Raw genomic sequence first — 27,347 nt, 5'->3', positions numbered from 1 at the left:
TCTTTAGTGCAATGTGAATGCTTATTCATTTATATCTCTTCTCTTACTTTTTCAAAATGGAAGCATTTTAAAAAGCATTCGACTCCTTCTGTACAAAACTCTTCCAGTATAAGACTCCTCTGAAGATTGGAGGTGTAGGTTGGTGGCATCACAAATGCCAGTAAGTCAGAGCTCTCTGTAGTACGTTTCTACTGCATGCTGCATGCTTACAGAACCGCTCCCCTTGGTGTGTGACCCTGGAGATATGAAAAGTTTGAAGTAAATACAGTATGTAAAGATGCTTCAAAGCTAGCTCCTCTGTTCTATAAATGTTAATGTCTGTCTTCAGGTGCAATCCAGCCTCTGACTTGGGCCTTGCGCCACCTCCGGAGGAAGCCAGACCGGCACTCAAAGAAGCGCTGGCCTGCGGAGGCCAATGCAAGTCTCCAGGTTGGCTTCTTCCGCGAGGCTTGTGCTGGACCGGCGGGCTGATAAAGGCCTCTGAGGTAGGCGGGGGGCGGGGAAGAGGCAGGAGGGAGGCGTTCCTGGCTGGGCAATGGGTGGATGGGCGGGGTGGGGATCTGGCAGTTATGTTGGGTCCCAACCCCTGTTCCTGGGGAAAATGAACCGGCTCCGAGCTGCTCTGTTGTCATCAGACTTGTGCCAGAGTTGGCACAAGTCTGAGGAGACCCATAGGGGCAAGTGGTCCTTACCTGGAGGTGTTTCCCCTTACCGCTGACTAGCTACTTATGGCCCCTATCCTGTGCTGAATACAGCACCGGCCTCTTGGTTTGCCTGTTCCATCACAGGATAGGATTGCGCTGTTCATCTTATAGGACTGGTGCTTATAATTCAGTAGTAGAACATGTGCTTCGCACCCAGAAGGTGCCTGATTCAGTTCCTGGCATCTCTAGCTAGGGCTGGGAAATACTCATCTGGTCGGTCTGTATAGTGAACTAGATGGATCAGTGGTTTGACTTAGTATTTAGTCAAATACTAAATAAGTTTTGGGTGGCTACCTTTGTTAAATGATATTAACCTTCACAAGATGGGTTAAGCCGGTGATTTTCAACCTTTCTAAATTTGTCAATTTACTAAATTTGTCAAGATACTAAAATTGTCAAGGCACACCACCAGTTTTTTGACCATTGACAAGGCACACTTTGTCAACCCACCTTGTGGGTTGTGGACTCACATCCCCCAATGGCCCTACTAATAAATGACCCTGTCCCAATCTCCCGCAGCACACCTGCAGACCATTCATGGCACATCAGTGTGTGATGGCACAGTGGTTGAAAATGGTTGAGTGTAAGCACTTAGTGTTCTCAGCTCTTCTTGCTGATTTTAACACATCTGTATGTGTTGCATGATGGCATGAGGTCATAGGCTAGTTCAACACTAAGCCCTCTGCCCACTTCTCTTGTATGACAGTGCAGATAAGCCTGCTTTACACCTGTCATCAGACAAGTGTGAAATGGAAAAGAATTTCTTTGCATGGATATATTCATAGCAATAAAGTGTCTGGCCATTAGATAATTATAAATTCTATAACTTTCTGTTTTGTTAATTCACTTTGTAGTAAGTGTTCTTTCCTATTTTGAAATATTGTGAGAGAGGTTTTTGAAAAAATTGATATTGCTTATTCAAATGTGGTTTGTGTTGCAGAAGTGTTGAGCATTCATATCATATCTTCTGTAATAAATGTACCTTTGTCAAAATAGCAGAAAATACAAAGTGTTCTGAAATGCCACATAGTAAAACATTAGTTTTCATCCTGTTCCCCCAGCCAAAGCTTTGAAAATAAGAAAAAAAAATTGGAAGGCAAACAGATTTATAATCAAATGGCAGAAAAATATGTACTAGAGAATTCAGGAATTCCCAAAGTACACAAGCTCTCAAGGATCCAATTGCTTTTAATCTCATTGTTTGTTAAAATACCAATCCATTCTAATGCTCAGTAAGTTGCTTAATTTGTGGAAGTTGGGTAATTGGGTACATTTGCACTTTCTAGACCACTGCACTGTTGCTCAATTTCCTTTATGGAGATTATTGGCATAGTTTTTGTAGTTTATTTGAAGTACAATACAGAAAAGAAACAATGAATTGCGTACAGATTAGGCTTTACCTTGTAACTCCTACTGTCTCTCAATAGCTGTGAATGCCCTTCCACCTATTAGAACTTTTATTTCCTTTTCCATTCAGTTACTGCTTTGTACTTTTTAAATTTGTTCTTCTCAGATATCCGTTCCTTGTTGTGCCCATGTCTCACCATTTGCTCAAAAGGTAGTTTATTGTTTTAAATGAATTTTTTGTAAGCCAACTTGAAGTTGGAGTATATGTTTCTTAAATAAATAATCCCAACACATCAGTCCTACAAACCTCTAATGTCAACATTCACTGAGATAATTGCTAGATATTTTCATATATCAGTCTTTAAGTCATTAAATGTAGATTGACTGCCTCAAATTAGTGACAAGCACTCTTTTCCTCTGCCTCGAGTTGCTCATCCAGCTATTGTTAAAGCTTATACGTGAAGGAAGGAGAAAGCAAAATGAGAGATGGCCCTACAAGTCTCTGTTGAGGAGAAATTATGAACAGAGGTGTTTTGTTTGTTTCCAGTGAGTAAGATATTACAGCCCAAGTCTTACTGAACAGAATGTACAGAGTTCTTTTTATATGCAAATTCTCTATCTGTGAATTTGCTTATCCAAGAGGAGCAGAATTGCTACCTTGGATCATTACCCATGCTTCTGTTCTCATTATCTGTTAAGAGACCTTCAGAATGGTGCCTGTGACCAGCACGGACCTCTTTAAAATGGCCAACAGAAGCTTCTGCCAGTCATTCTAAAGGGTTCTGAACTGGTTGCAGGCATCATTCTGAAGGTCTCTGCAGCCTCTGGAAGGTCTCTGCAGCATTCAGAGATATTTTGGCACTTCATCTGCACTCTGCTGGCTTCCTGAGAATTTCTGCTGGATTCTTCTGATGCCCCCCCCCCCCCGGATATCCCTTGTACCTAACCCCATTGATTCCATAGGATCAGTGGTTTGCTATCTGCGAATTTGCTATCCACTAGGTTTTCCAGGAACCTAACCCTAGAGGATAACAAGAACTGACTGCATTTATTTTACTCCTTATTAAAATAACCATGCTTTCAAGAACCTCTAATTAAGAGGGCTTCCTCTGCATAGTATATCTCTGTGGCCCACTACAGGCTAGTGTTATGGTTTGATGATCAGAAACTCCCTATGAGCTCATGTACATTCTTTCCTCCTTTCAATATTTAACCCCTAACCAGCATTTCACACATTGGGAGAGCCAGTCTTTGCCTTTATGTAATGACATATTGGAAAATAGTGTGCATCTATGATGCTGATGATTTGTATAGCACTTCTTGAGTGTGCAAAGCTCTTCACAAGAATTCTTAATATAATCCTTATAACAGTAGCCCCTGTAAATTTAGTGATAATTTACTATCGTTTACACATAATGATCCCATAATGTGTATTGAGGGAAGTGAATGAGAGTGGTTTGCCCAAGGCTACTTAGTTGAGTTCATAGCAGAGGTGAGATCTGAACTGGGGAATCACCGCTCAGTCTCCTGTCATGCTGCTACACCAGTTTCTTCCTTATGAGAAGGACTTGGTACACAGAGTTCATATGGTACTTGCTGTTAAAACTGTCTGTAGTAACTTTAAGATACGTATAGTGTTGACATATAGCTTTCCATTGTAGACAGAAGAGAGGGAGCTAAGTAGCAGAGAGGTAGAGGCATTTATGTAGTGTTTACAAGTGTCCTTTCTTTCATAAGTCATTCAAGCTGTTTTTGGCTGACAAAGAATTGGTTAAGTGGCTATCTGAGATTATAAAATACTCCAGACTCCTTGGGCCTTTTACAGCTGTCAAAAGGCAAATAAATCTTTTGTTGGGCTTTCCATTCTTGTGATTTTGGCTGTCTTTTTGAAAGCACAGTTGCTGAAATTATGACATCAGCTTTTAAAAATTGTAATTTATAGTTACAAAAACAGTTTGTAGATGCTAGTGTTTGCTGTATAAGTGTAATAGCTCAGAATCTAGATCAGTGATTTTCAACGCTTTTCATCTCATGGCACACTTATAAGGCATTAAAATTGTCAAGGCACACCATCAGGTTTTTGAGAATTGACAAGGTACACCATGCTGCCAGTGGGAGCTCACATCCCCCATTGGCCCTACTAATAAATGACCTTCCCCCAAATTCCTGTGGCACACCTGTGGACCACTCATGGCACTCATGGTTGAAAATGGCTGACAAAGATGGTAAATGAAACAAACTCATGTTTTTATCAAGACCAGATTTAACAAAACCAAAACCTTCTAGCTTTGTATCTCTTCTTGGGGAGGGGGGAGATACATATTTATGGCTGGCTGCTCCTGGGCTGACTGCTGATGTCTCTTAGAAACCAAATGTGCATGTGTTTTTCACAGATTTATCATAAAACTGATGGCGATATTTTTCTGGGATTTATATCCCATCCTATTGCTCACTTTTCAGTTACGTTTGTCAAGAAAAAAACTAAATAAAGTGGTGCAGCTATTAAAATACTAAAATATTAAGTATATATCTGGTTCAATAAGCAATCAATAAAATCAAATTAACTGCACAATCCTAACCAGATGATCTGCCAACCCAGTGGTCCCTGTGCTGGCAGAGAGGTTGCTAATGTGCTGTAAAGCATGTGTGCCCACTCGATGAGTAACACCCTTCCAATGCTACATCCAGGTCTTCTTCCAAATGGTGCAGATAAGATTGTGCTGGGCAATGGAGACTGGAGATGGAAAAGTGGTATTTTCCACTGGAGATGGAAAAGGGGGAGTGCAAAATAGGCAGATCAGGCCCAGGAGGAGGCGGGATTGGTGGAGCAGGCCTCTTCTGTATCCTAACCCCTGCTCCTGCGCTTGCCAGTGTTACACCGAGCTGCCTGAACTCGTGCCTACTATTTATTTAGCAGCTGCAGATCTGAATAGCCCCTTAGGTCATGCTGGAGCATTACTCAGGGTAAAGGGATATTTTTCCCCTTACCCCAAGGAGACCTTCAACCTGCTCCTATACTGCAAGCCATGTTGTGCCTGCATAATTTAGGATTGGACTGCCTGCTTGTCAGTCCTTCGTAGCTTGACCAGATCCTTCTAAAAGCCCATGGATTGGCACTTTGGCAGGCCTTAATGATAAAGGATTTTCTTAAACACTGGACCTCAAACAATAAGAGCCTACCATGCCAATGTTATAGATTTGACCACATAGGAGATTATATCAACAACTTAATAGTTCAAAGGCAGCTTTGGGCAAAACTCTCTTTATTTTTAACAATGACAGTTTTCAATTTGCATTGTAGATACTAAAGCTGCTATAGTATTATCTTAAGTATATTTGCTTTCTTGCCTTTTCCCTTTCAAATACTCAACCACAAACAGTCTTCAGACCACTGGAAGTGCACACTTGACCTAGCTTATGAAATGAATCATGAGGTCAAGTATGTGTGAGAAGTATTTTGGGATAGCCAGGTTCTTGCCAGTGGTCACACATCTTTTAGTAATCTGCTGCAGGCCAGCGGTCAGAGTACACTCAACTTAAAGATGTGGCTGAAATTACACTCTTTGGTAGGAGAGTTGTACTGACCCAAGGAGTCCTCTTGTACTCTCTTCAAGTTTGCTCTGCTTTTTATTCCAGGGAGATAAACTGTGTATAAGAACATTATACTAAATGTAGGTTATAGAAGATGCTGACATGTCTATACAGATCTAAATAGGGGTAATTTTACCATGACCCTCTGGTTCTAAGGAATTCAGAAAGTACATATTACATCTGACTTGCATTGTTTTGGAAAAAGTGGTAAATGTTAGCCTGATTGAATCATTCTTTGTTCTTTAGGGGAGGGCTAGCAGAGAGATTGAATAGACTTCAAAACCGAGAGAGGGCTGCCATTAGCTTTTGGAGACATCAGTGTATATCAAATTATCAAGCACCTTCAGGTAAGAACCATAGTAAAATGGAGCATATGATTACTAGCAGAACTATTTTGGTCAAAGTGCATTCCTTTTTATTAAGAGCATATGATTATATTAGTGAGATGCAGGTGGACAGTCTAATATGTCTCATGTACAAATGAGAGATCATCTGATTATGTTTTCAAGTTATTCTCTCAGGCTCAATGCCAGACTGTACATCTGCACTTGTCAGCATCTGTGAATTGCTCGGGTTCTTCAGTGCAAACAAAGAAGAATATATCAGTTTTGCAATGGTAGTATTGTGTAATGATTGCAGTTACATGATAGAATCCTCTGATATTTTATGAGTACTTCCCCCAAAACAAAGGCCTTTGAAACTGTGCAGTTATGTAAAATACTACTGAAGTAGCAGGTCAGCTGTGCTAAAAGTCATTGATTGCAGTAGCACTGAAAATTGGTAGCACCCCAAATAACCACATTGTGTTAGACTAGGGTTAGACAACCCCCCCCCCCCCCAATGTTTTGGCTGCACTGGAAATATTTCGAACTTGAAAACTGTCAATATTTGGTGGCAGGTTTTAGTTGCACACAGCTCCTTATATCTTTTAAAATTATTATGCTGTGCTAAGAACCTGGAGGCGGCATAGAAATAGATATTGGGCACAACATGCAATGCGGATTGTACTTGTGCATCATGCAACTATCAGATTGTCCTAATGGAGTGAATAATTAAAGTATAAGTAAATACTTAAGAAGCAAGGCCACAATTAAAAAAATAAAAAGATAAGTGTGTATAACATAAACCTTCAAGTTTTCATAACTTTGACAGTGGAAGCTGCAGCAGCTTTGATGACTGCTGTTTCCAAAACTGAATACTGGCTTGCTGCTTCAACTGTAGAAGTTGCTGTAATGGGGAAAACGTTTGACGATGTATTTGGTCGCTCATGCATGTGTATGGCTTCTTTGGATTGTTTCCTTAATGCAGTGGTTCCCAAACTGGGTCTGTGATCCACCAGTGGGTCATGACCCAATTTTTGGTGGGTCATGAAACTTACAATTAGACTAAACCAGGAGTATCTAACATAAGGCCTTGGGGCCAGTTGCGGCCTGAAGAAGCTTTTTATCTGGCCCTTGGTCTCTACCAGCTGCTGAGGTGTACTAAGGGGTCACTGCTGAAAGGGCTGCCTGCATGATAATTGGACTCTCCCATATCTTGAAATATGATCAAGACTTGCTTATTTTCTCTTCTGTCATTTGCAGCTAATGAGTTCCTAAGTGAGAAAGAAATGTTTATTTCTGGTTTTTTACCTGTTTAATGAAATCACTTCCTGCCTAATGGCATAACTTCTGGCCCTCAGTAGACATCATGAATGCTATTCGGCCCACTGTATGAAATGACATCCCTGGGCTAAACTATGACTAGAGTAGACAATTAGACTATGTACATCAAAGTTAATCAATTGGTTACTTGGGGGAGCACTATGGACAAATAACCTTTATAGCCACTGAGGCTTGAGTGATTGGAGAAGCTTCTCCAGTTTGTTTTTTGGTTGTTTGTTTAGGTGGGTCCTGATGTTGAAAAGTTTGGGAACCACTGCCTTAATGCATTAATTTTTCCAGGTTGAAAAAAGTAGTAGTAAATAGTAAAACTCACCCATCTCTTAGCTCTTTCCACAGTGGCTGATGAGAGCAATGATACAGTAATAGATAGCATTTGTTGCAATGCATTAGCTCAGTGGTTCTCACATATTTTGTACTGGGACCCACTTTTTAGAATGAAAATCTGTCAGGATCCACCGGAAGTGAAGTCATGATCAGAAGTGACATTATCAAAAAGGAAAATTTTTAACAATCCTAGGCTGCATCTTACTCGCACTTATCCAGGAGTAGGTACATAAGAACAGCCCCACTGGATCAGGCCATAGGCCCAGCTAGTCCAGCTTCCTGTATCTCACAGCGGCCCACCAAATGCCCCAGGGAGCACACCAGATAACAAGAGACCTCATCCTGGTGCCCTCCCTTGCATCTGGCCTTCTGACATAGCCCATTTCTAAAATCAGGAGGTTGCGCATACACATCATGGCTTGTACCCCGTAATGGATTTTTCTTCCAGAAACTTGTCCAATCCCCTTTTAAAGGTGTCCAGGCCAGATGCCATCACCACATCCTGTGGCAAGGAGTTCCAAAGGCCAACCACATGCTGAGTAAAGAAATATTTTCTTTTGTCTGTCTTAACTCTCCCAACAATTTTAGTGGATGTCCCTTGGTTCTGGTGTTATGTGAGAGTGTAAAGAGCATCTCCCTATCCACTCTGTCCATCCCCTGCATAATTTTGTCTCAATCATGTCCTCCCTCAGGCGTCTCTATTCTAGGCTGAAGAGGCCCAAACGCCGTAGCCTTTCCTCATAAGGAAGGTGCCCCAACCCCGTAATCATCTTAGTCGCTTTCTTTTGCACCTTTTCCATTTCCACTATGTCTTTTTTGAGATGCGACTACCAGAACTGGACACAATACCCCAGGTGTAGCCTTACCATAGATTTGTACAACGGCATTATAATATTAGCCGTTTTGTTCTCAATACCCTTCCTAATGATCCCAAGCATAGAATTGGCCTTCTTAACTGCCACCGCACATTGGGTCGACACTTTCATCGACCTGTCCACCACGACCCCAAGATCTCTCTCCTGATCTGTCACAGACAGCTCAGAACCCATCAGCCTATATCTAAAGTTTTTATTTTTTGCCCCAATGTGCATGATCTTACACTTAATGACATTGAAGCGCATCTGCCATTTTGTTGCCCATTCTGCCAGTCTAGAGAGATCCTTCTGGAGCTCCTCACAATCACTTCTGGTTTTCACCACTCGGAAAAGTTTGGTGTCGTCTGCAAACTTTGCAACCTCACTGCTCACCCCTGTCTCCAGGTTGTTTATGAAGAGGTTGAAAAGCACCGGTCCCAGGACAGATCCTTGGGGCACACCGCTTTTCACCTCTCTTCATTGTGAAAATTGCCCATTGACACCCACTCTCTGTTTTCTGGCCTCCAACCAGTTCTCAGTCCATGAGAGGACCTCTAATTCCCTGACTGTGGAGTTTTTTCAGTAGCCTTTGGTGAAGGACCGTGTCGAACGCCTTCTGAAAGTCCAGATATATAATGTCCACAGGTTCTCCTGCATCCACATGCCTGTTGACTTTTTCAAATAATTCTATAAGGTTCGTGAGGCAAGACTTACCCTTACAGAAGCCATGCTGATTCTCCCTCAGCAAGGCCTGTTCATCTATGTGTTTTGAGATCCTATCTTTGATGAGGCATTCCACCATCTTACCCGGTATAGATGTTAGGCTGACCGGCCTATAGTTTCCTGGGTCCCCCCTCTTTCCCTTTTTAAAGATAGGCGTGACATTTGCTATCCTCCAATCTTCTGGCACCGTGGCCGTTTTGAGGGACAAGTTGCATATGTTAGTCAAGAGATCAGCAACTTCATTCTTCAATTCCTTAATAACTCTTGGGTGGATGCTATCAGGGCCTTTAATTTATCTTTAATTTATCAATGAGGTCTGAAACATCTTCTCTTTTAACCTCTATCTGACTTAACTCCTCGGTCATTGTCCCATTGACTATCATTGTTAAAAGAATACACATAGTAGCTTGTTAAAAGAACAGGTCTGTAACATTTCCCCAAATGCAGTCACATACTTGGCAGCATCAAGTCTAATATATTAAAAATAAAATATTGAAATGAATGGGGACCCACTTGAAATTGGCTCACAACCCACCCAGTTGGTCCCGACCCACAGTTTGAGAAACACTGCATTAGCTTTTTTTTTTTTAATTTAAAGCATCTTCTCTTTCTTGTAGTTTATTGGAAGTCTGACTGTGATTAATTTGCTGTCTGTCTCCATTTTGGGTTTTATTTACCTTGCTTCATTTTCCCTTGTAATGTTTTTTGAATGATAAGACTCATACAAATGTCTGTACAACTCTGTATCTCTTGCTTCACTTGTTACTGTTTAAGGCAAACATGCAAAAGACAGATGAACTCAGAGATCAATGAGAGGGGATTGGACCATCTTAACTTTTGGAGTCCGGTTAAATCCCTCTAGAAACCCTATAGTGTGCTATCGCATAGACCAGAATGTCACTGATAAAAGAGGAGGGAAGCATTTCCTGATTAAGGTAAATCCTAGGTTCTGGCTTCATTTGGATTGGAGAAAAATATTTTCCCAATGGCTAGGCAGTTCTTCTGTGCCATTTCGTGTTGTACAAGTCATGCAATACGTTCACTTGTAGCTAATCACAGTATACTTTTGATCATCCCTCCTTTTTGCCCTCACCCATGGCCATGACTGGGTACTGCATACATGCTTCTCCTGCTTGACAAGACTCCCATTCACCCTGCTCTTTGTCCTATAGGGCAGCAGTTCTCAAACTCACTGGAAGATTGAGAACTCTGGTAAGTCTTTGTGGGAGGGGTGGTAGCGATGCGATCCCCAGGATCGCACTGCTACCAGGGACCAAGGGGTTTTGTTTAAATATAACCATTTCTGCACCAGCCTTCAGGGGGGGTACAGGGAGCCCTGCAGAGCCCTCTGCAGACTGTGTTCAAGGACAGGCCCACAGAGTGAACTTCAGGAGGCAAATCTCAAATATGTCAAGCCATGAATGAGGGTTACTATGTCCAAATGTGAAATAATCTCATCAAGCATTCTCATCAAATGTACCCCACCTGGAGGTATACATACAGAACCACAAGATAGTGAACATGAACAAACATGAAATCTGAACCCAGTCAATTAACAAATTGATTCCGTCACATTTCATGTTCACTATCTTGTGGTCCTGCTGTATGTGCATCTTCAGGTGATGGCAGTGATTATGAGCATATCCCACTTGTTTCCACTTGTTGCTTGGTGAAATTATTTATTTCTCATTTGGACATGGTAACCCTCATTCATGGCTTGACATCTTTGAGGTTCACCTCCTAGAGTTCACTTTGTGGGGCTGTCCTTGAACACAGTTGGAAGCTTCAGTGGCATATAAATAACTGCTATTCTCCTGAAGGGATTGAATTATCAGAGTCATGTTACACCAGTGCTCCTTGATATGCATGGATTTCTTGTTTTATTCTAGGTGCTCAAAAAGTTATTAATAGCTTCTCTATGCTCTATTTCAGTCTCTCTGGTCAGCTAAAATCAGCCTGTTGGCAGTGCTCCATGCAGCATAGTAAATAGTGAAGTTCAGATTCTGTGGCTGTTCCTCCGGAGGCGGGGCACTTTTTTACATAGAGATATGCGAAAATCCAAATTTAAATATCTTCTGGGGTAATTTGAGGACAATGAGTCATTTTTTTGTAGCTAACCCAAAATGTGTGCTCATCAGCCCCCCTCCCCCTAAGTGTGGGGTCCTGTCCCTAACCAGGTACTGTACATCCAGAACACAAGAATCTTTGGCTGCTTCTATAGCTTGGAGCTGGAAGTAAGAGCAGGGACTTCTCAATTTGATGCTAGGTTTGCAGGGCACCCTTTGCACGCACAGAGCCAATTCGTTGCTCAGAGCTGGAAGAGCTAGCTGAGAGGTTTGCTTTGTTGTGCACTTGCTGGGTTTTCAGAGAGCATCTGAAAGTCAGTAACAAAATATATTCCTGTCTTTCTTCTCTGCTCCAGAGCTTGGGGTCTGGTGGCAGGTGCTGGTCTGTCTATCTGTGAGCCACTTGGCAATGCAGTGGCCAATCCCCCACCTTCTGCCCAATTTTAGCCCTGGCAGAAGGCATGTGCAATGCAACTATGTGGTTACTCCCCTTCCATGCACATTCAGAGTTGTGCTGATGACTGCCTTGCCATGCTCAGAGCTCACTTGACATGGTAAGCAAAAATGTGGAACTTTGTATAGTCCATATCTGGGCAAGTAATTAGTAGTTTCCAACCTTCAGTCTCAAAAGACTATGGTATTGCGCTCTGAAGTAATTAATATTTGGTTATAATCTGAGTTTCTCCCCCAATATATTTTAGTGGTTTTTGTTTTTTTAAATTGTTATTGCCCATCCAGGGCCTTAAGGAAATAGGGCTAACTAAACAATTTAAATAAACAGACCAGTGGTAAATTGCATGCAGCAGTGTAATAAGTAGAGTGTGTAGATAAGTTCACATTATGTGTGACTGACACAATAGAATATCTCAAAAGTAGTGATTGGATGTTGACGTGATGGAGATTGGAATGAAAGATTTTAGTGCTTTGCATAGAACTCACCCCTGCTCTAAATGATTATACCCACTTAAAAAATTAAGTTTGTAATGACAATATAATGACATTTTAAAGTATGTAATGGCAATTCTCAGCTGATGTGGGAAATCTGTATACCCTTCCTTCAGCTCATGCATCCCATACACAGGAATCCAAGCACTTTTCTCCAAGACCTAGCACTTCGGTTACAGCAGGGGCGGCCAACCCGCAGCATGCCATGTGTCACTTATGTAGAGAAATTTTGAATGTGCCACTCCACCTTAATGTTTCTTTTAGCAATTACCACAATAGCTAACTAGAACCTCCAAGTTCAAGGGCAGTGTATTGGAATTAAGGAAGATATTGCAAGTAGATGTGGATTCTGCAGTTGCCCTTTGCTCTGGTGGATTTGGAGAACACAGGGTTAAGGCCTGGGCTTTTAGCAGAGCGTGTGCTATACTGCTGCAGCCATTAGAGGCAGCCAGGTCATTATGGCAGAGCTATTCAAACTGGGGCATCGTGACACCCCAGCCTGACAGCCCTGGCCTCTGCCCCCTTAAGGGGCGGGCGCAGGGGGAAGGCAGTAATACAATCCCCAGAATCACGTTGCTAAGGGGGGCTGCAGGGACTGGGATGCAATCACCAGTCCCTGCAGCAGCCTGTCGGGGGTGCAGGGAGCCTTGTGCGAGCGTCTCCAGGGCTCCCTGATGTTCTAAAAGTAAAAGTGGAGCAATCGTGCTCCACCTTCACAAAACCTGAAGTGGAGTGTGATCGTTCCGCTTTCACTTTTAGAAGGCTGGGGAGCCCCGCAAATGCTTGCTCAGGGCTCTCAGCATCTCTGACAGGCTGCTGCAGGGACTGCAATTTGAGTACATCCCAGTTCCTGCAACACCCCTTAGCAATGAGATCCAGGGGATCACATTGCTGCCTTCCCCCCGCCTCTGCTGCCTCCCTCCCCTCCCCTGCAAGGACTTACTGTGCTCCTCAAACTCCCTGAGAGTTTGATACCCACAGCATTACAGGGAGAAAAGCAGCACCTGGAGCAGTGAGAGTTTGTGGGTTGTAGCTGGAGAGAGTGGAGAAGGAGAGGAGACTTGCTGGTTTATTGACTGACTTTCTGGCACACTAACTGATGGACTGGTAACCAGACAGTGAATTGGCACACTGACTGTCGGACTAACTAGTGAACTAACCAAACAGAGACTGCTGAGTGGTGGAGAGCTGAGTTGGCACTGCTGTACCTGAAAGAACTTGCTGCTTGCAGAACTGGGAGGAGTGACCCTGCAGCCTTACAGGCGAGCCACTAGTCACCTTTCTGCTGGTACTTGGGTTCAGCAGTAGCTGTATACACTGCTAGAGCTAGCTGTGCTTGAGCTGGGGAAGGGGCTAATTAGCTTGAAGTGGGCATAAGTTCTCTAGGCTAAGACTAGAACATGAATTTGGCAAAACAGGCAGTATATTCCAAGTGCCAGAAGGTACAGGGCATTAAACACTGTAGTGCTGTTGCCTCTTTGGGACTTTCCAAAGACATCTGGCTGACTGCTGAGGCCAGAAAGGTGGCCTACATCGACCTTTAGTCCAGCCCTGCAGGGTCTGTTCTGAAGTCCATATAAGGTGCGTTCAATGTCTTTCTGCGTAGCCCAGCCCAGCCTTCCTCTGCCTGCCCATCTTCTCATCCTCAGAGATGATCTGCAATCTCTTTGTGATTTCCCCAAAGATGGTGTCTCTGCCTGGCTGGACCTGGCTGGGCTTTGCTGATCTCTTTGGCCATCTCTGCGTTGCCCCTAGTCTCAGCCCCTAGTCTACCTTCTACAATCTGCCCTCGACCTTCTTGGGTAAGCTGTGATGCTCCAGTTAGCGGAACACAGCTCTGTAGTATCCATCCTATTGACTTTCTCTCCTGATGATGAATGTTCATCATTCTTTTCCAGGCTTTCTCCCCATTTTCCAGTCAGAGAAAATGAAGCAGACTCTATTACAGAGAAATGGTAGTTTTCCAATACTTAATGCTGCAATTTGCTGCTGCTGGGCGAGTATGGTTCTCTTGTCTCCTGTCTCTGTTGTTGTTTGTGTATTGTGTGGAATCGGATTGCAGATAAATGCCATAATTAGTATCTGTGACATCATCAGTTACCTCTTAGTCTCTAATTGGTACCTGTGACATCAGGAGTGACCTGGTAAAGTCTCATTCCCCACCTCATATTGCCTAGCCTTTATGATTAAAAGGCTTTAAAAAAGTTTAGACATAACGGAAAAACATTGTTTTTTGCCAGCAGGATTAGCCCAGTCTCTCCCAATGTTGCCCTGCCACCCTGTGAACCCTTTTATTCATTTTGACAGTAGGCTCACATATCCAGCCCTGAAGCATGCATATCTTAATCTAAGCAAATAAATAAGAGACTGTGATCAGGCAGTCTTCACATCATGAGCTTTTCCTTCTGCTGGAAAACTTTTCCTGATGTTAGTCTTGGAATAATGCTAGTGCAGTGTGGACTACCTTTTGTGTGAACAGTGCTTTGTGTCCTCCCTCTTTCCTAAATATTTGAGCCTTACTTACTTGGCACTGTACTTGATGACTTTCTTCTCAATTGCAATGAATGCTTAACATTATTTTAAACCCACAAGGGAATGGCAATGACCAGTATTTCCTCTTATGCCCCCTTATCATCCAGTGTGTTTGTGTTGAAAGGAGTGAGTTCCATCCTGACTGTCTTCTGCTGTCCTGAGCTCCAAGGAACAGACGCTTCTTTGGTGAATGAAAGAAGCATTCCACTTGTGCAAGGAAACCATTGTTTGTGGAAGGAGCCTCTGATAACAGAAGTGCTAGTCGGGATGCTACCCATTGTACAGAAACACAAATAATTATTTTTCTTTTTGAGTTAGCAACTCTTTGGTTTTTGTAAGAGAAGAGAGTCATAATATGTCACTCAACAGCAGCTTGAATATATATTTCAATTATATTGAATGTCATGTTGAAATCGCTTTTGTCTTTTCCCCCACATGTGCCTATCTGAGCGAAGGAAAGCGCTCAGGTAACAGCAGTCATTTCTCAGTATAAGATCTATGATTAGGGGTAGCACTTACGTGAGTTTGTACAGTGTGTGTAAACTGAACAACTCCCCTTCTTCTCTTTGGCTTGAGCAGTTCATTTTATGTTAAAAAAACCTACCTTGCCCTCAAGCAAGTTGGTTTCAAGCATTTTATTTGTATTTATTTATTCACATTTTTATACCACCCTTCTTCCAAGGAACTCAGGGTAGTGTACATGATTGCTCCCCTTTTTTTGTCCTCACAACACCTTGTGACATAGGATAGGCTGATTGATAATGATTGGCCCAAGGTCACCCAGGAAGCTTTGTGGGTAGGGATTTGAACCTGATTCTTAAGTCCAACTCTCAAACCACTAGATCAATGGCTCTCAAACTTTTTAGTTCATGACCCATGTTTTTAGATGACAATCTGTTGAAACCCACCGGAAGTGATGTTATTCACCTGGAAAGGATGTCATGGCTGAAAGTGACATCATCAAGCTGGAAAAATTTTTTAACAACCCTCGGCTGCAATCTTATCCACACTTACCCAGGAGTAAGCCCATTGACTATCATTTTTAAAACCATAAACATTGTTGCCTACTCCTAAATCTCCCTAAATGCAGTACAGATCTCCCTAAATGCAGTCACATACCATGTTGGCATCAAGATTAATATACTAAAAATAAAATATTGAAATGAATGGGAACCCACCTGAAATTGGTTCGCGACCCACCTAGTTGGTCCAGACCAAAAGTATAGGAAACAGTGCACTTGATCATCCTGGCTCTTAATAAGTGGAACCTTCTTCAACTGAAAGCAGTGACAATGGAAGAATGGAGTTATGTTATTGATTATGTGTTTTGTGGGCTTAACAGAACTTTTGTGGGCTTAATTCTCTTCTGGAAAGAGAACACTAACTGCATTCTGAGTGTTCATCATATATCCCCCAAATACATTTTTCTAGACCTCCCTTGAAAACCTTGGAGGAGGATTTGACAACTCCCAAGGACAGCTTCTTTCATTGCTGAACAGTTCTTAGGGTGCATATGACCCACTCCTCTGAGCTTTCACTCACACTTTTTTCCCTAAACCAGTGGTTCTTAAACATTTAACACCGGGACCCACTTTTAGAATGAGAATCTGTCAGAACCCACAGGAAGTGATGTCATGACCAGAAGTGACATCGAGCAGGAAAATGTTTACCAATCCTAGGCTGCAATCCTACCCACACTTACCCAGGAGTAAGTCCAATTTGCTATCATTGTTAAAAGAATATACATAGTAGCTTGTTCAGTAAAGGTCTGTAACATTTCCCCAAATGCGGTCACATACTATGGTAGCATCGTCTAATATATTAAAAATAAAATATTGAAATGAATGGAGACCCACTTAAAATTGGCTCACAACTCACCTAGTGGGTCCCAACCCACAGTTTGAGAAACACTGCCCTAAACTGTCACCTTCGTTGGCCTCACTTTCTTATACCCCGCCTTGTGGTATAAGGCAATGGGGGGAGGAGATCTAAAGGGAAGAACAGAATATGAAAAAGTAATATAAAATATATAAAGCAGAGTACTATTATAAAAGCGAACATTCATTGTTTCAAGTTTATGCAAATCTCCCTTTTATTGTGTAACAATAATGCAGAGCGATCTTTTTAAATGGGCCGTTCGTATTCACAGGAATGTCACAGGATCTATTCATGGAACCCTCACAGATATAGAATTCTGCAGATACTTAAATTTGCTGGGTGTCTGTGCCAGCCTCTCCAAAGCATGGGAGACGTAGGGAGGCCATAATCTATGTCCCCACACTCAGGGCTCCTCCAAGACGTGACTGGAAGGCACTTCCAGTCATGTCCAGGAAGTCCTTGAGGCCCTCCAGGTGCAGGCTTGGCTCCCAAGTTGAGTCAAATCCACAGGTGCTGAACCTGTGGATAAGGAGGGCTACCGTATGCACATAAAGATAGTCTCTAGCACTGAAGTGCTCAACAAAAGGGCATGTTAAGGGCCAGAGGTGGCCATCTCGACTGGAACGGCTGGCTGTTGTGTTTAGGGGAGGCCCCACCGTCTTGATTTCTCCAGATGACAACCAAACTTAGAGAGGCCTCTACAATTTCTGCAGCAAAGACTAGATATGTATTTAGTATGAAGGCAGGATAGCAGACTTTTTTGTCCAGAAAGCAGGGTACCAAGTAAGTAATATTGAACTGAATACTATACTGAACTGAATAAATAATAACAAAGAGTACTGCAACAAATCTTGTTTTCTTTTCATTCTGTTATTAATTTTTGGCTTAAAAGCCTCTATTCTGTTTTCTTTCTTTATCCTTCCTCGAAATTAGATCTGTGGGACTAGCTTTGGAGAAACTATAGCTTCTCTAAAAACTGCATAGCTTCTGCTAAATAAGAAAAATCATGGGTTGAACAGATTGTTTTGCCTCTAAGTACAGATTTATTTTCTTACCTTCTTCAAGGGCCTTTAAAATGTAAAGCATAATTTGAATTTTTGTGGAGACCCTGATCCAATCAAATGTTTAATTATGTTTGTTTGCATGTGTACATTGTCCACATAGTGTATCTGCCGTGAGAATCACCAGTGTTACAGTGCTGTGCATACAGCAAACACGTTTGTCACATAAAGCATGTAGTATTCATTTGCATCTTTTTAGATTGTGAGCCCTTTTGGGACAGGGAGCCATTTAGTTATTTGATTTTTCTCTGTAAACCGCTTTGTGAACTTTTAGTTGAAAAGCGGTATATAAATACTGTTAATAATAATAATAATAATAATAATAATAATAATAATAATAATAATAATAGCTGCTTCAAGCTGAACTACTGTCCAACCTGAACAGTGGTCCTTTTTGTACTCAGGTCTTGGGTATTGATGGGCCTTTCCTTGCTTACAGTCAGCTCCCTAATCCAAAACAGTCACTTATTAGGAAGAGTGGTCTGCTTTACTTAGGATTGTCAAACTTGTTTCATATAGAGGGCCTGCTGAGGGCTGGAAGTGACATCATTAAGCAGATGATGGCCAGAAACAAGCGCTTTGTTCTTGCATAGAAACACATTAGCTGCAAATGACAGAACAGAAAATCATATTTTCAAGATATGAGATAGCCCAATTATCAAGCTGCGGGAGCCCAAATATATTGGCGACTGGATAAATTGCTTCTGGGGACCTCATTCTGCCTGCTGTCCTTTGACGCCCCTGGCTTAACTATAGCTTCCTCAGGGACTAGGCCCTGCAACAATTCCACCTCTGTCCCCATATTTACTCAGGGAAAACTGATAGGGCCCAATAACAGCAATAATATCAGAAGCCCATTCAGGTGTTCCTATTATGATATGACAACATCGCCAGTCAACATTGCACCCTGTTTGTTTGTTAATTGGAGTGTGAAGCATCCCACGTTATCTGCAGGAGCAGCTATAATTCTGATATTTTTGTGCAGTCAAAATGCATACAAGAAGGGAACAGGGTTACCTCTTCATGACAGCAGTTAGTTGTGGCAATGCTAATACATGTTGTGCGAAGAGGACAAAAGGAGAGGAGGAACTATGAATACCACCCTGAGCTCCTTGGAAGAAAGGTGGTGTAAAAATAAATACATTCATAGTTCCAATTAAGTCTAAGCTGAATAGAATCAAATTTGGTAATAAATTTTATTTAAACAATGTTGCTTGCCTTTGAAGTCTGGTGTCTTTACAGTTAGCAGCAGAGTGTCCTGGGAGCCTGCTTTCCAAATGCCAGGTTTGTGACATTTATTACCTTGCACAGAGTGACTTGTTGATACTATATAGACAGCAGGTGATAGCATATGTCATATTGGAGGTTGAGCACCTGTATGATCCTGTGGCATTGCCTGTCCTAGCCCGTTCCTGCTGTCCATGGGGATGGCTGAAGCAGTGGTATAGCTGTGAACAAAATTTGGCCCTGCCCCTCAAAAAAGGTGTGGTTTGGGGAAGGAGTGTGCAGATTGAAGCCCTAGATGCAGGGCAAGCTATCCTTTCCTGGGCACAATTGCCATCTCTAGTAGCAGTTGTGCTACTTGAAAAAGTGGTACCTACAAAAGGTAGCATTTCAAAAAGTAGTAGGAAGAGCAACTTCAGTTGTTTCAAAGGCAAAGAATGCTTTGTGATTAGGAAAATTATTTATGAATACTATTTTATTTGATTATAGACTGGAGGCCTAAAAATCCACCGAATTTCTTTAAATATAAAGGCACTATTTTTGGTAGAGTATTTTCAATTTCATTGCCCAAGACTCTGGTTTTAGAACTCAAAGGTTTAAATATAAAGATACTCAATGGATTTCTGAAACTCATGTCTGCAATCAGGCAAAACAATATATAATACCATCTTCCGAATGGATCCAGGACACTTACAGGAGAGACTTCTGCCGTTTCCCTTTATGCAACTGAAAAACTGAGCCTCAAATAGAACAAACAACTGGAGCATGACTTGGCAGCACCATCAAACTTAAAACTCGATCTTCCCAAGGCCTGCACTGACCCAGGCTGATCCTGAAGCAGGGTCCAAATGCCCTCTTCAGAGGTCAGTAGCGACTGACCTGCTACAGTGCCTGCCAAGACTAGAGACCAAGAAGCTCTCATTACCACCTGTTCAGATGGAGTCATCTCAGGCTGGTGACCCAGAAGTTGAACCATTCCAGTCCTTGTATGCAGTGATTACTGGGAGGAACCCAAGATGCCAGCCCCAAAAGTCTTTGTCTACCATGTAGTGACAGGGAAATATACAGGTCCAGCCTTGTTATACACGTATTTTTTATACACGGATTTGACTCAATATGAATAGCCCCTGCAAATGAGAAGGAATGTGCTGATCCCTGGAGAACGGAAAAAATGCATCCCTTTAAAATCATAGTTTTTACTGTCACAGAAATGATTACAGGCAGGGCTTCTTTTGTAATAGAACGCACCGGAACGGTGTTCCGGCACCTTTTTTCCCCCCTTTCACTGAGGGAGGGATTCAAACTTCTAACCTCTTGCTCCACTTCTTTTTTTTGCACCCCCAGCTCTGACCTTGTGCTCCACCTTTTTTTTTAAACTACAGGCTAGGGAGGGATTCGAACCTCTGACCTCGTGCTCCACAGCCCAGCACTCTTTCCATTGGGCTATAGGAAAGCCTGTAACCAGACTCAGAAAGTGCTCAGAACTAATATACTGTATAAGGTCTTGAGCTCAGCTGGTGGCCATCAGCGCCTCAAGTATTAGTTACAAACACTTTGAGTCTAAGAGTTCCTATGGCTCAAGTGTTAAAGTGCTGGTCTGTGGGTTCAAATCCCTATGAAGAAGAATTTTTTTTTTTAGGAGGGGAGGTGCTCCATGGCTGCAAAATATAAAAGTTGGTTGCAAGTTGCCAAAAGGGGGGCCAGTTGAGGCTGCAAAACTCCTCAAAGTTCAGTTTAAAAATAAATAAAAGATTAACAGGTTGTGAGTTCCTGCACCTTTTTTTTTTTTTTTTTTTACAAAAAAAGCACTGATTACAGGTATAACCTAAGTATTCACAGATTTTTCTATCTTAAAGCTAATGGGAAGGGCCCTTTAAATTAAAGGAAAACAGTCATTTAATAATGCCAGAAAGGGCAGCCAGCTGACAATCTATCAATCATTCTCTATGCAGGCTTCACTCCTCCCCTTCCCCCTGAGCACATGAACTAAGACTAAATGGCAGCTACTATCACCTTCCCCATTCTTTCCCCCTTGCTGGGACTCCTGGTGAAGGGAGGGATTGCTTCCTCCTAGTGAAGCCTAAGTGCCTGGAGAGACACTGATTGCTTCTGTGTGCATTACAAAGATCAGCAAGGCTGTTTTCAAATCATCAGCAAAAAGATTTTAAATTGATTTGCTATAGTGCGTTTTTTGCCATCCGCATGAGTGCTTGGAATGGAACTCTCGCGAATAATGAGACTCAACCTGTATGCACTTTTGGGTTCCCTAGGGGGGTGATGGAAGCACACCACCACAACCTTTCCTGACTGCCTTTACTTTGTTCCTGCCTGACCTCTGGGAGTGTAGTTTTGCTGCATCCAGAGACAGGATTCAGGCTCTGTCTCATGCCTTACCTCCAGGCTGGAGTTAGCTCATTAACTTAGGCATCCCTCAGCACTGAAGCTGGTTGCTAGAAGGGAAGGGGAGCCCTTTGACCAGGCTGGCCCTACTCCTACCCACTCACACATGCTCTGAGCTCTTATAGTTTTTGGCCAAGAGTGGTCTGTCAGAGAGCAGGAGGCAATTACTCAGAGCTTTTGTTGCAATAACACAGGCAGATAGTTTCTTAAATGTAGGAAAAGGTTTATTAAAATGTAGAAAGGAGTAGATACAGAACACAAAGACAAACTTACATACAGTTGGTTCTTGTTTTCCGCTAGGGTTAGGTTCCTGGAAAATCTAGTGAATACTGAATTAGCAGGTACTGAATCATTAAGCATGGGGGGGGAAAGGTTCCAGGGGATTGAGCCTATGGGGTTAGGTTCCCCCTAAGGAGATTCTTTTCACCATAGACTCTATGATCTTTATGAATGTGAATCTTAGCTTGAAGTCTGGGTGAGGACTCATTTTACAACTGATGCTTCCTTCCCTGTGTTGGATATTCCTTGATGCTTTAAAGGTTGTGGTGATGGTGAGTTCTCCATGCTATCTAACCCTTGATTCGTTGAAGGTTGCTTGCTAACCCAACAATGAGGACTCAGAGATCAGCAGTGGGGAGGGGGTTGCTTCACCTGTCCTGCTTCTTCACCTTTTCTTGGCCCCTTCCCTTGGCTTGCCCCAACCCCAGAGCAACCCTCAGGTGGCCTTCCAGAGACATCTCATTAGTGGCTTCTCATCACTGCCAGGGTTGGAAGTGGACATAAATGTGTCCAACGATTCCCCATAGGCCAATATCAGTGCCCGCTTGATGTGGCACCAGCACAATATTTGCAGATAATGAGAGCAGAATTGCAGATAACAAGAACAGGTGGCAATTCCGCCTCTCGCAGATAAGTGAATTAGCAGTTAGCAAATTTGCATATAAAGAGAACTGACTGTACTTGAGCTTAGAGGGAAATTAAAAGAAATGCAAACCTAAGATTCACCTCTGTGACTGGCTGGACACTTGGAGCCCTTTTCTGAGTAAACATGTATAGAATTGTTCTATTAATCTATTAAACAATTGGGGGAAAATACTGTGTATACTTAAAGCAAGAATAAGTGGCAGTGTTATTTAGTAGGAATACCGGAACATATATTGAAAAATTTGTCTGCATGTTTGTTTCAGGGTACCAAACTAAAAGTTTGTATATTCTTCTTTTAGAAAATGTAAAATTTTAGGTCTTGTAATACAATTTACTTTGGAACTCTGAAGTTTTCTGACACATCACAGCATCCAGATTTAAAATAATCAGACAGTGTCAAGACAGAGAGCTTATTGCTTGTCTTTTCTTTTTTAATATGTATTTTTTTTGTTTTGAGATGCTATATTTTGGCTGCAGGCTTGTACATCAAAGATGGCTGATCTAAATTATGGTACCAAATAGGCTTTCAAATATTTATCTAATCATTCCTGCTGTTCTGCAACAAAAAATTTCTGGTCTTCAAAGAATATGTAGTCTCAACGGTTTCCCTTCCCTTATTTTTATAGAGTAACATACTCTCTTATTGTAGGTATCTGGAAAAAAATAGCAGCAAAACGAGAATAAAAGTAATACAAGCTTGTCATGTGAGTGTCATGTAGGGCCTAATTGATATGGCAGCTGCCTGCACAATGCTTAAGTGTTACTGGAACAGAGCTCCTTTGATGTGGTACTTTCAACCCCCTCTTGGCTGTACTTTCTAGCTACTCAGAAACTCTGGTACACCAAACTCAAGCGTCTCTTCTGATGTTTAAATATTCCATGTGTCAAGTGCTTTTTCTAGCTGTGCAGCTTCTGAGTTGCATTTGAGGTCTTAGACTTGCTGACCACAGAAATTGTTGCCTGTTATTGTTTGTATATTCAGTCAACAAACATTGTAGCTCTCTAGTGTTAACATTCATTAATTTTGCTATCATAATCTTAAAGTAAGAAAGGAATTATGTAGGGTTTTCAACATATGCTAGAGTGGTATGCTGGGCTTCCTTTTTGGGACTTATGACCTTAATTTGTGTAAACATATTTTAGGCAATATTGTCTTTGTTTAGGCAAGTTTTTATCCTGCTTTGAAAGTTACCTGTGTCTCATCATTCTTTCCCCTCTACTAAGATGAGTGAGAAGAACGTAAGCTCCCATTAGCCTCCCAACTAACTCATTTCGGAACTACCCAGAAGTCTTATTTAAGAATATCTTGGTGACGATGAACTGCAGTATTGACAGATGAAAAGTTTAAAGGAACTAGTTGATTTAAACATATTGAAGACTATAGCACTGGTTCCCAACTCGTGGTACATGGACCAAAGGTGGTCTGCAGGACCCTTAGAAATGGTCCACAGGATCTTAAAAAAAAATAAGATTGCCTTCAATCACTTCCGGCATCTTGCCGAGTGACCACTCCCCCATGGACCACCAGAAAGAGTGGAGAGCGGACCACCCCTAGTCAGCAACAAAAGCAGTAATCCACAAGTCTTCTCTATAAATAATAAATCAAATAAATTTTCTCTATTATAAATGTAATTTTTTTTGTGTGTATGCAGTGAGGTAGGGGTTTTGCATGTGGTTCATGACAATTCCAATTTTTGCCTCAGTGGTCCACGGGCTCCTAAAGGTTGGAAACCACTACCTTATAGTGTTTAAACAATGCTTAAACTAACTTATTATCTAAGGACCATTTTACCTGCACTTGGTGAAGAAAGAATGAGAAAGAAATAGTACTCTGTGCGCATGCACATGTGCTCTGTATCATATGGCATACTTATGTGTTTTATTACTTAACTTTCAGGTGGTAAAACAGGTATACTAATTGTGAAGATCTTAGAAATGCATGAAGAATGCAATCTGTACATCACTGACTGCCAACAGTTGGGACAAATTTGTGCTGACAGTCCTGCAGCAGAAGAAATTTTTGACACTCATCCTAGGCTTAAAGTTCTTTTTGCAAAAGAGACATTAGCTCATCTCAAGGGAGCTCCTCAGGATATCATACACATACATCCTCCTTGGTAAGTAGGAATAAGATACTTTGTTCATCATTGTTTCGTTGGGGTAGCTCGTTGCATTATTTTAGAAGAGACCCAGATCTTGCCAAGGTATAATATATAGGATATGCAGGCAGGAGGACTATAATGATTTTTCAAGAGATGCGTAAGAAGTTTTCATATTGTATGTTAAGAAAACCAACTCTTCAAATGTCAGATGGGAGATGCTGTTGTATTTTCTAGCTTTTAATGAGGATGAAGAAATCAAATTAAATACATGCCACTATTCCTCTGGAAGTTACATATCTTTAGTTCCTCTGTTTATCACATTGATAAAGGCAAGCTCCCTGAATCAGTGGTTCATGAGTCAGACCAGGCCCAACCACGGATATTGTTCCTGCGGAGCCCTTTGATACAATGTATGCATTTAAAAAGTTATAGATATTCAAGAGACAACACAGAGAAAAATATCAACAGACAAATCCCTACCATCAAAAAGAGGGTTAGTCCTCTTTTGCATTTTTCCTTTGAAGTTTTTGCAAAAGCAGAAGGGATAGAGCTCAGATACAGCTCTGATAAGGAAAAGACTCTCGGCCACAGTACAATAAAATTCTGCAAAATTCAAAGTAGCTGGCTGCAAGGGCACTCCTGGAAGAAAGATATAATTATACAATCTGTAGATGATTGCTGCTTCAAAGTTGAGGATGATAAACTATTCTGGAAAAGAAAAAAATGGAACTACCTTGATTAGTTTGCACCCCCTATCAACATTTGCTATACATTTTGAGATATAGTAGCTAGTTTCTTAAACAAATGAATGGTTACCAACAACCAACTAGTCTTGAGCAAATTTCATATACACTTCCATATGAATAGTATAGTAGTTATCTTTGGGAGAAAAGTCTAATTTAGAATGCTTTTAACTGGCATTCATTACCCCAGTGTTTCTCAAACTGTGGGTCAGGACCCACTAGGTGGGTTGTGAGCCAATTTCAGGTGGGTCTCCATTCATTTCAATATTTTATTTTTAATATATTAGACTTGATACTACCCTGGTATGTGACTGCATTTGGGGAAATGTTACAGATCTGTACTTTTAACAAGCTACTGTGTATATTCTTTTAAAAATGATAGGAAATGGGGCATACTCCTGGGTAAGCGTGGGTAGGATTGCAGCCTAGGATTGTTTAAAATGTTCCTGCTCGGTGAATCCCGACTGATTCTTATTCTAAAAAAGTGGAATCTGGTGCTATATGTGTGAGAACCACTGCATTACCCAATTCCTTGAAGTTATTTCTTAGGCAAGGGTTGATAATTTTAATGTGAATCTCTTTATTTTATTTTTTATGAAAGGATAAGTGTTGCTGTGTTTAATTCACTTTGGAGATGCAGGATTTGCTTCCTCACTTCTCATTTAAGTGTGATACCTGCTTGGTAGCTGTCTCTCATCACCATTCCTTTGTCCTTATGATTGTAAGCTATTTGATAGGGGGCGTGTCACTTGTTTGTTCCATACAGTCCCATCATGCTGATACAAAATAGACTGGAAATGTGGTATTTTATTGAGGTGTACAAGGAAAGTTTACTCTTTAGATTGTATAAAATCTATACATGTGAAAACTGTGCGAAGAAGGAACTGAGACATGCATTAAAAACTAGATTAATTTTTGTAACATATTTACAGTGAAGTGGCATGTTTGGTTTTTTTTTATTTGGAGCAAAAGAATTATTGCATGATAACGTAAATACTCCAGTGAAATATCAAAAGAATATTCTAGACTTGAAAAGTTCCAGCTCAAATAAAAGAGGAAATTCCAAGGATACTGCAGTGACAGAAACGGCTGATGGCTTGTCTGCTGACGTCAAGCAAGGGATAGCAGACAGTTTTGTTAAAGTCAGTTACAAACATACAATAAATAATTTACTCCAGGCTAGATGCAGAACTTTCATTTTTATATATGGGTCTTTGGAGTACAGGGCCATATATATTTAATCCCATTATAAATTCCACATTTTGCTTAATTTGCAAATGGTGGAGCTGAAATCTGGTCCTGTTGGAAGACACTAAGTCCTGCTTTAGACAGTTATAGATAGTTATTAAATGGTCAGCCAAGAGTAAATCCATAAATATTAATAATTGATTGCTATCTTTCTGCTCTCTGAAACAATGTGTCATTTGTATGAAGACTGTGTGTAAATTTTTTTTCTTTATGTTAACCATAAAAAAGCCAAGTTTTATTTCAAAGTGTTAATAAAATTCTGGTTTGTTGCAAAGAAAGGCTAAAGACCCAGACAGCTGCAGTCCATTAGCTGCTGCTACTCAGACCAATGGTATGACTCAATAAGAGACAACTGTATACGTTCAGGAAGTCAACCTGGTCGGCTACAATTTCCAGCTAGGTGGGCATGGATCAGCAGTGTGAAGTTCCTAACATCTAAGGACAATGGGAGAATAGGTATTCTTTATGATTATCTTTTGTGCACATAAATATTTCATCCCATCTCAGCATGGTCAGGAAGTAGAACTTGGGATGGGGTTATGCAGCTGGAAGGGCAGATTCAGTTCTTATTGTTTCCTACTTAGTTCTATAAGATAGACTCTAGTGGTGGGGGGAACCTGCCCCTGAATTCACCAGGGTGAGCAGCAAGTTTTACAGCACCCCCACCCAACAGATTTCAAAATAAAGTGCTACATTTGGGGACCACCTTTCGGTTTGAGTAAAACCTGCCTATTGCTCTGATGTTGGTCCAGTAAAGATATGTTGCCCACCTCTGCTATCCACACAGCCCCCAGTCCTTGGAATAGTCAGGTTTTCCTTCCACGCCATATACTATCTGCCATAATGCCACATCTTTTGCTGGTATCCACAGTAAATCCCATGTGGAACTATGATACAAACCAAATGGGTGTTTGATACAAAAGGTGGGTGGTATAAGCAAGGGGGCTTAGGGAGCCCATTTGCAATGCCGGATACTTCATGTGACTGAAACATGACCTGCTTTTTGATGATCTTAGA

The 27,347-nt window shown here is 41.5% G+C and overlaps 1 protein-coding gene across 2 annotated transcripts in view; it reads left to right on the top strand.

Annotated features, from left to right (window-relative positions):
• Positions 1–27,347, top strand: part of SPIDR (scaffold protein involved in DNA repair) — a 244,523-nt gene that overhangs the window by 89,875 nt on the left and 127,301 nt on the right. For both annotated transcript variants that reach the window (XM_066623674.1, XM_066623673.1), the window contains 2 exons: positions 5,889–5,989; positions 24,135–24,354. In XM_066623674.1, the coding sequence (XP_066479771.1) occupies positions 5,889–5,989; positions 24,135–24,354 (321 nt within the window). The remainder of the gene's footprint in view (positions 1–5,888; positions 5,990–24,134; positions 24,355–27,347) is intronic.

The sequence above is a fragment of the Tiliqua scincoides genome, chromosome 4 (assembly GCF_035046505.1).
Source record: "Tiliqua scincoides isolate rTilSci1 chromosome 4, rTilSci1.hap2, whole genome shotgun sequence".
In the NCBI taxonomy this organism is placed as follows: domain Eukaryota; kingdom Metazoa; phylum Chordata; class Lepidosauria; order Squamata; family Scincidae; genus Tiliqua; species Tiliqua scincoides.
Note: the sequence above shows the minus strand (reverse complement) of the source record. Positions and strands in the feature narration are given on the sequence as shown.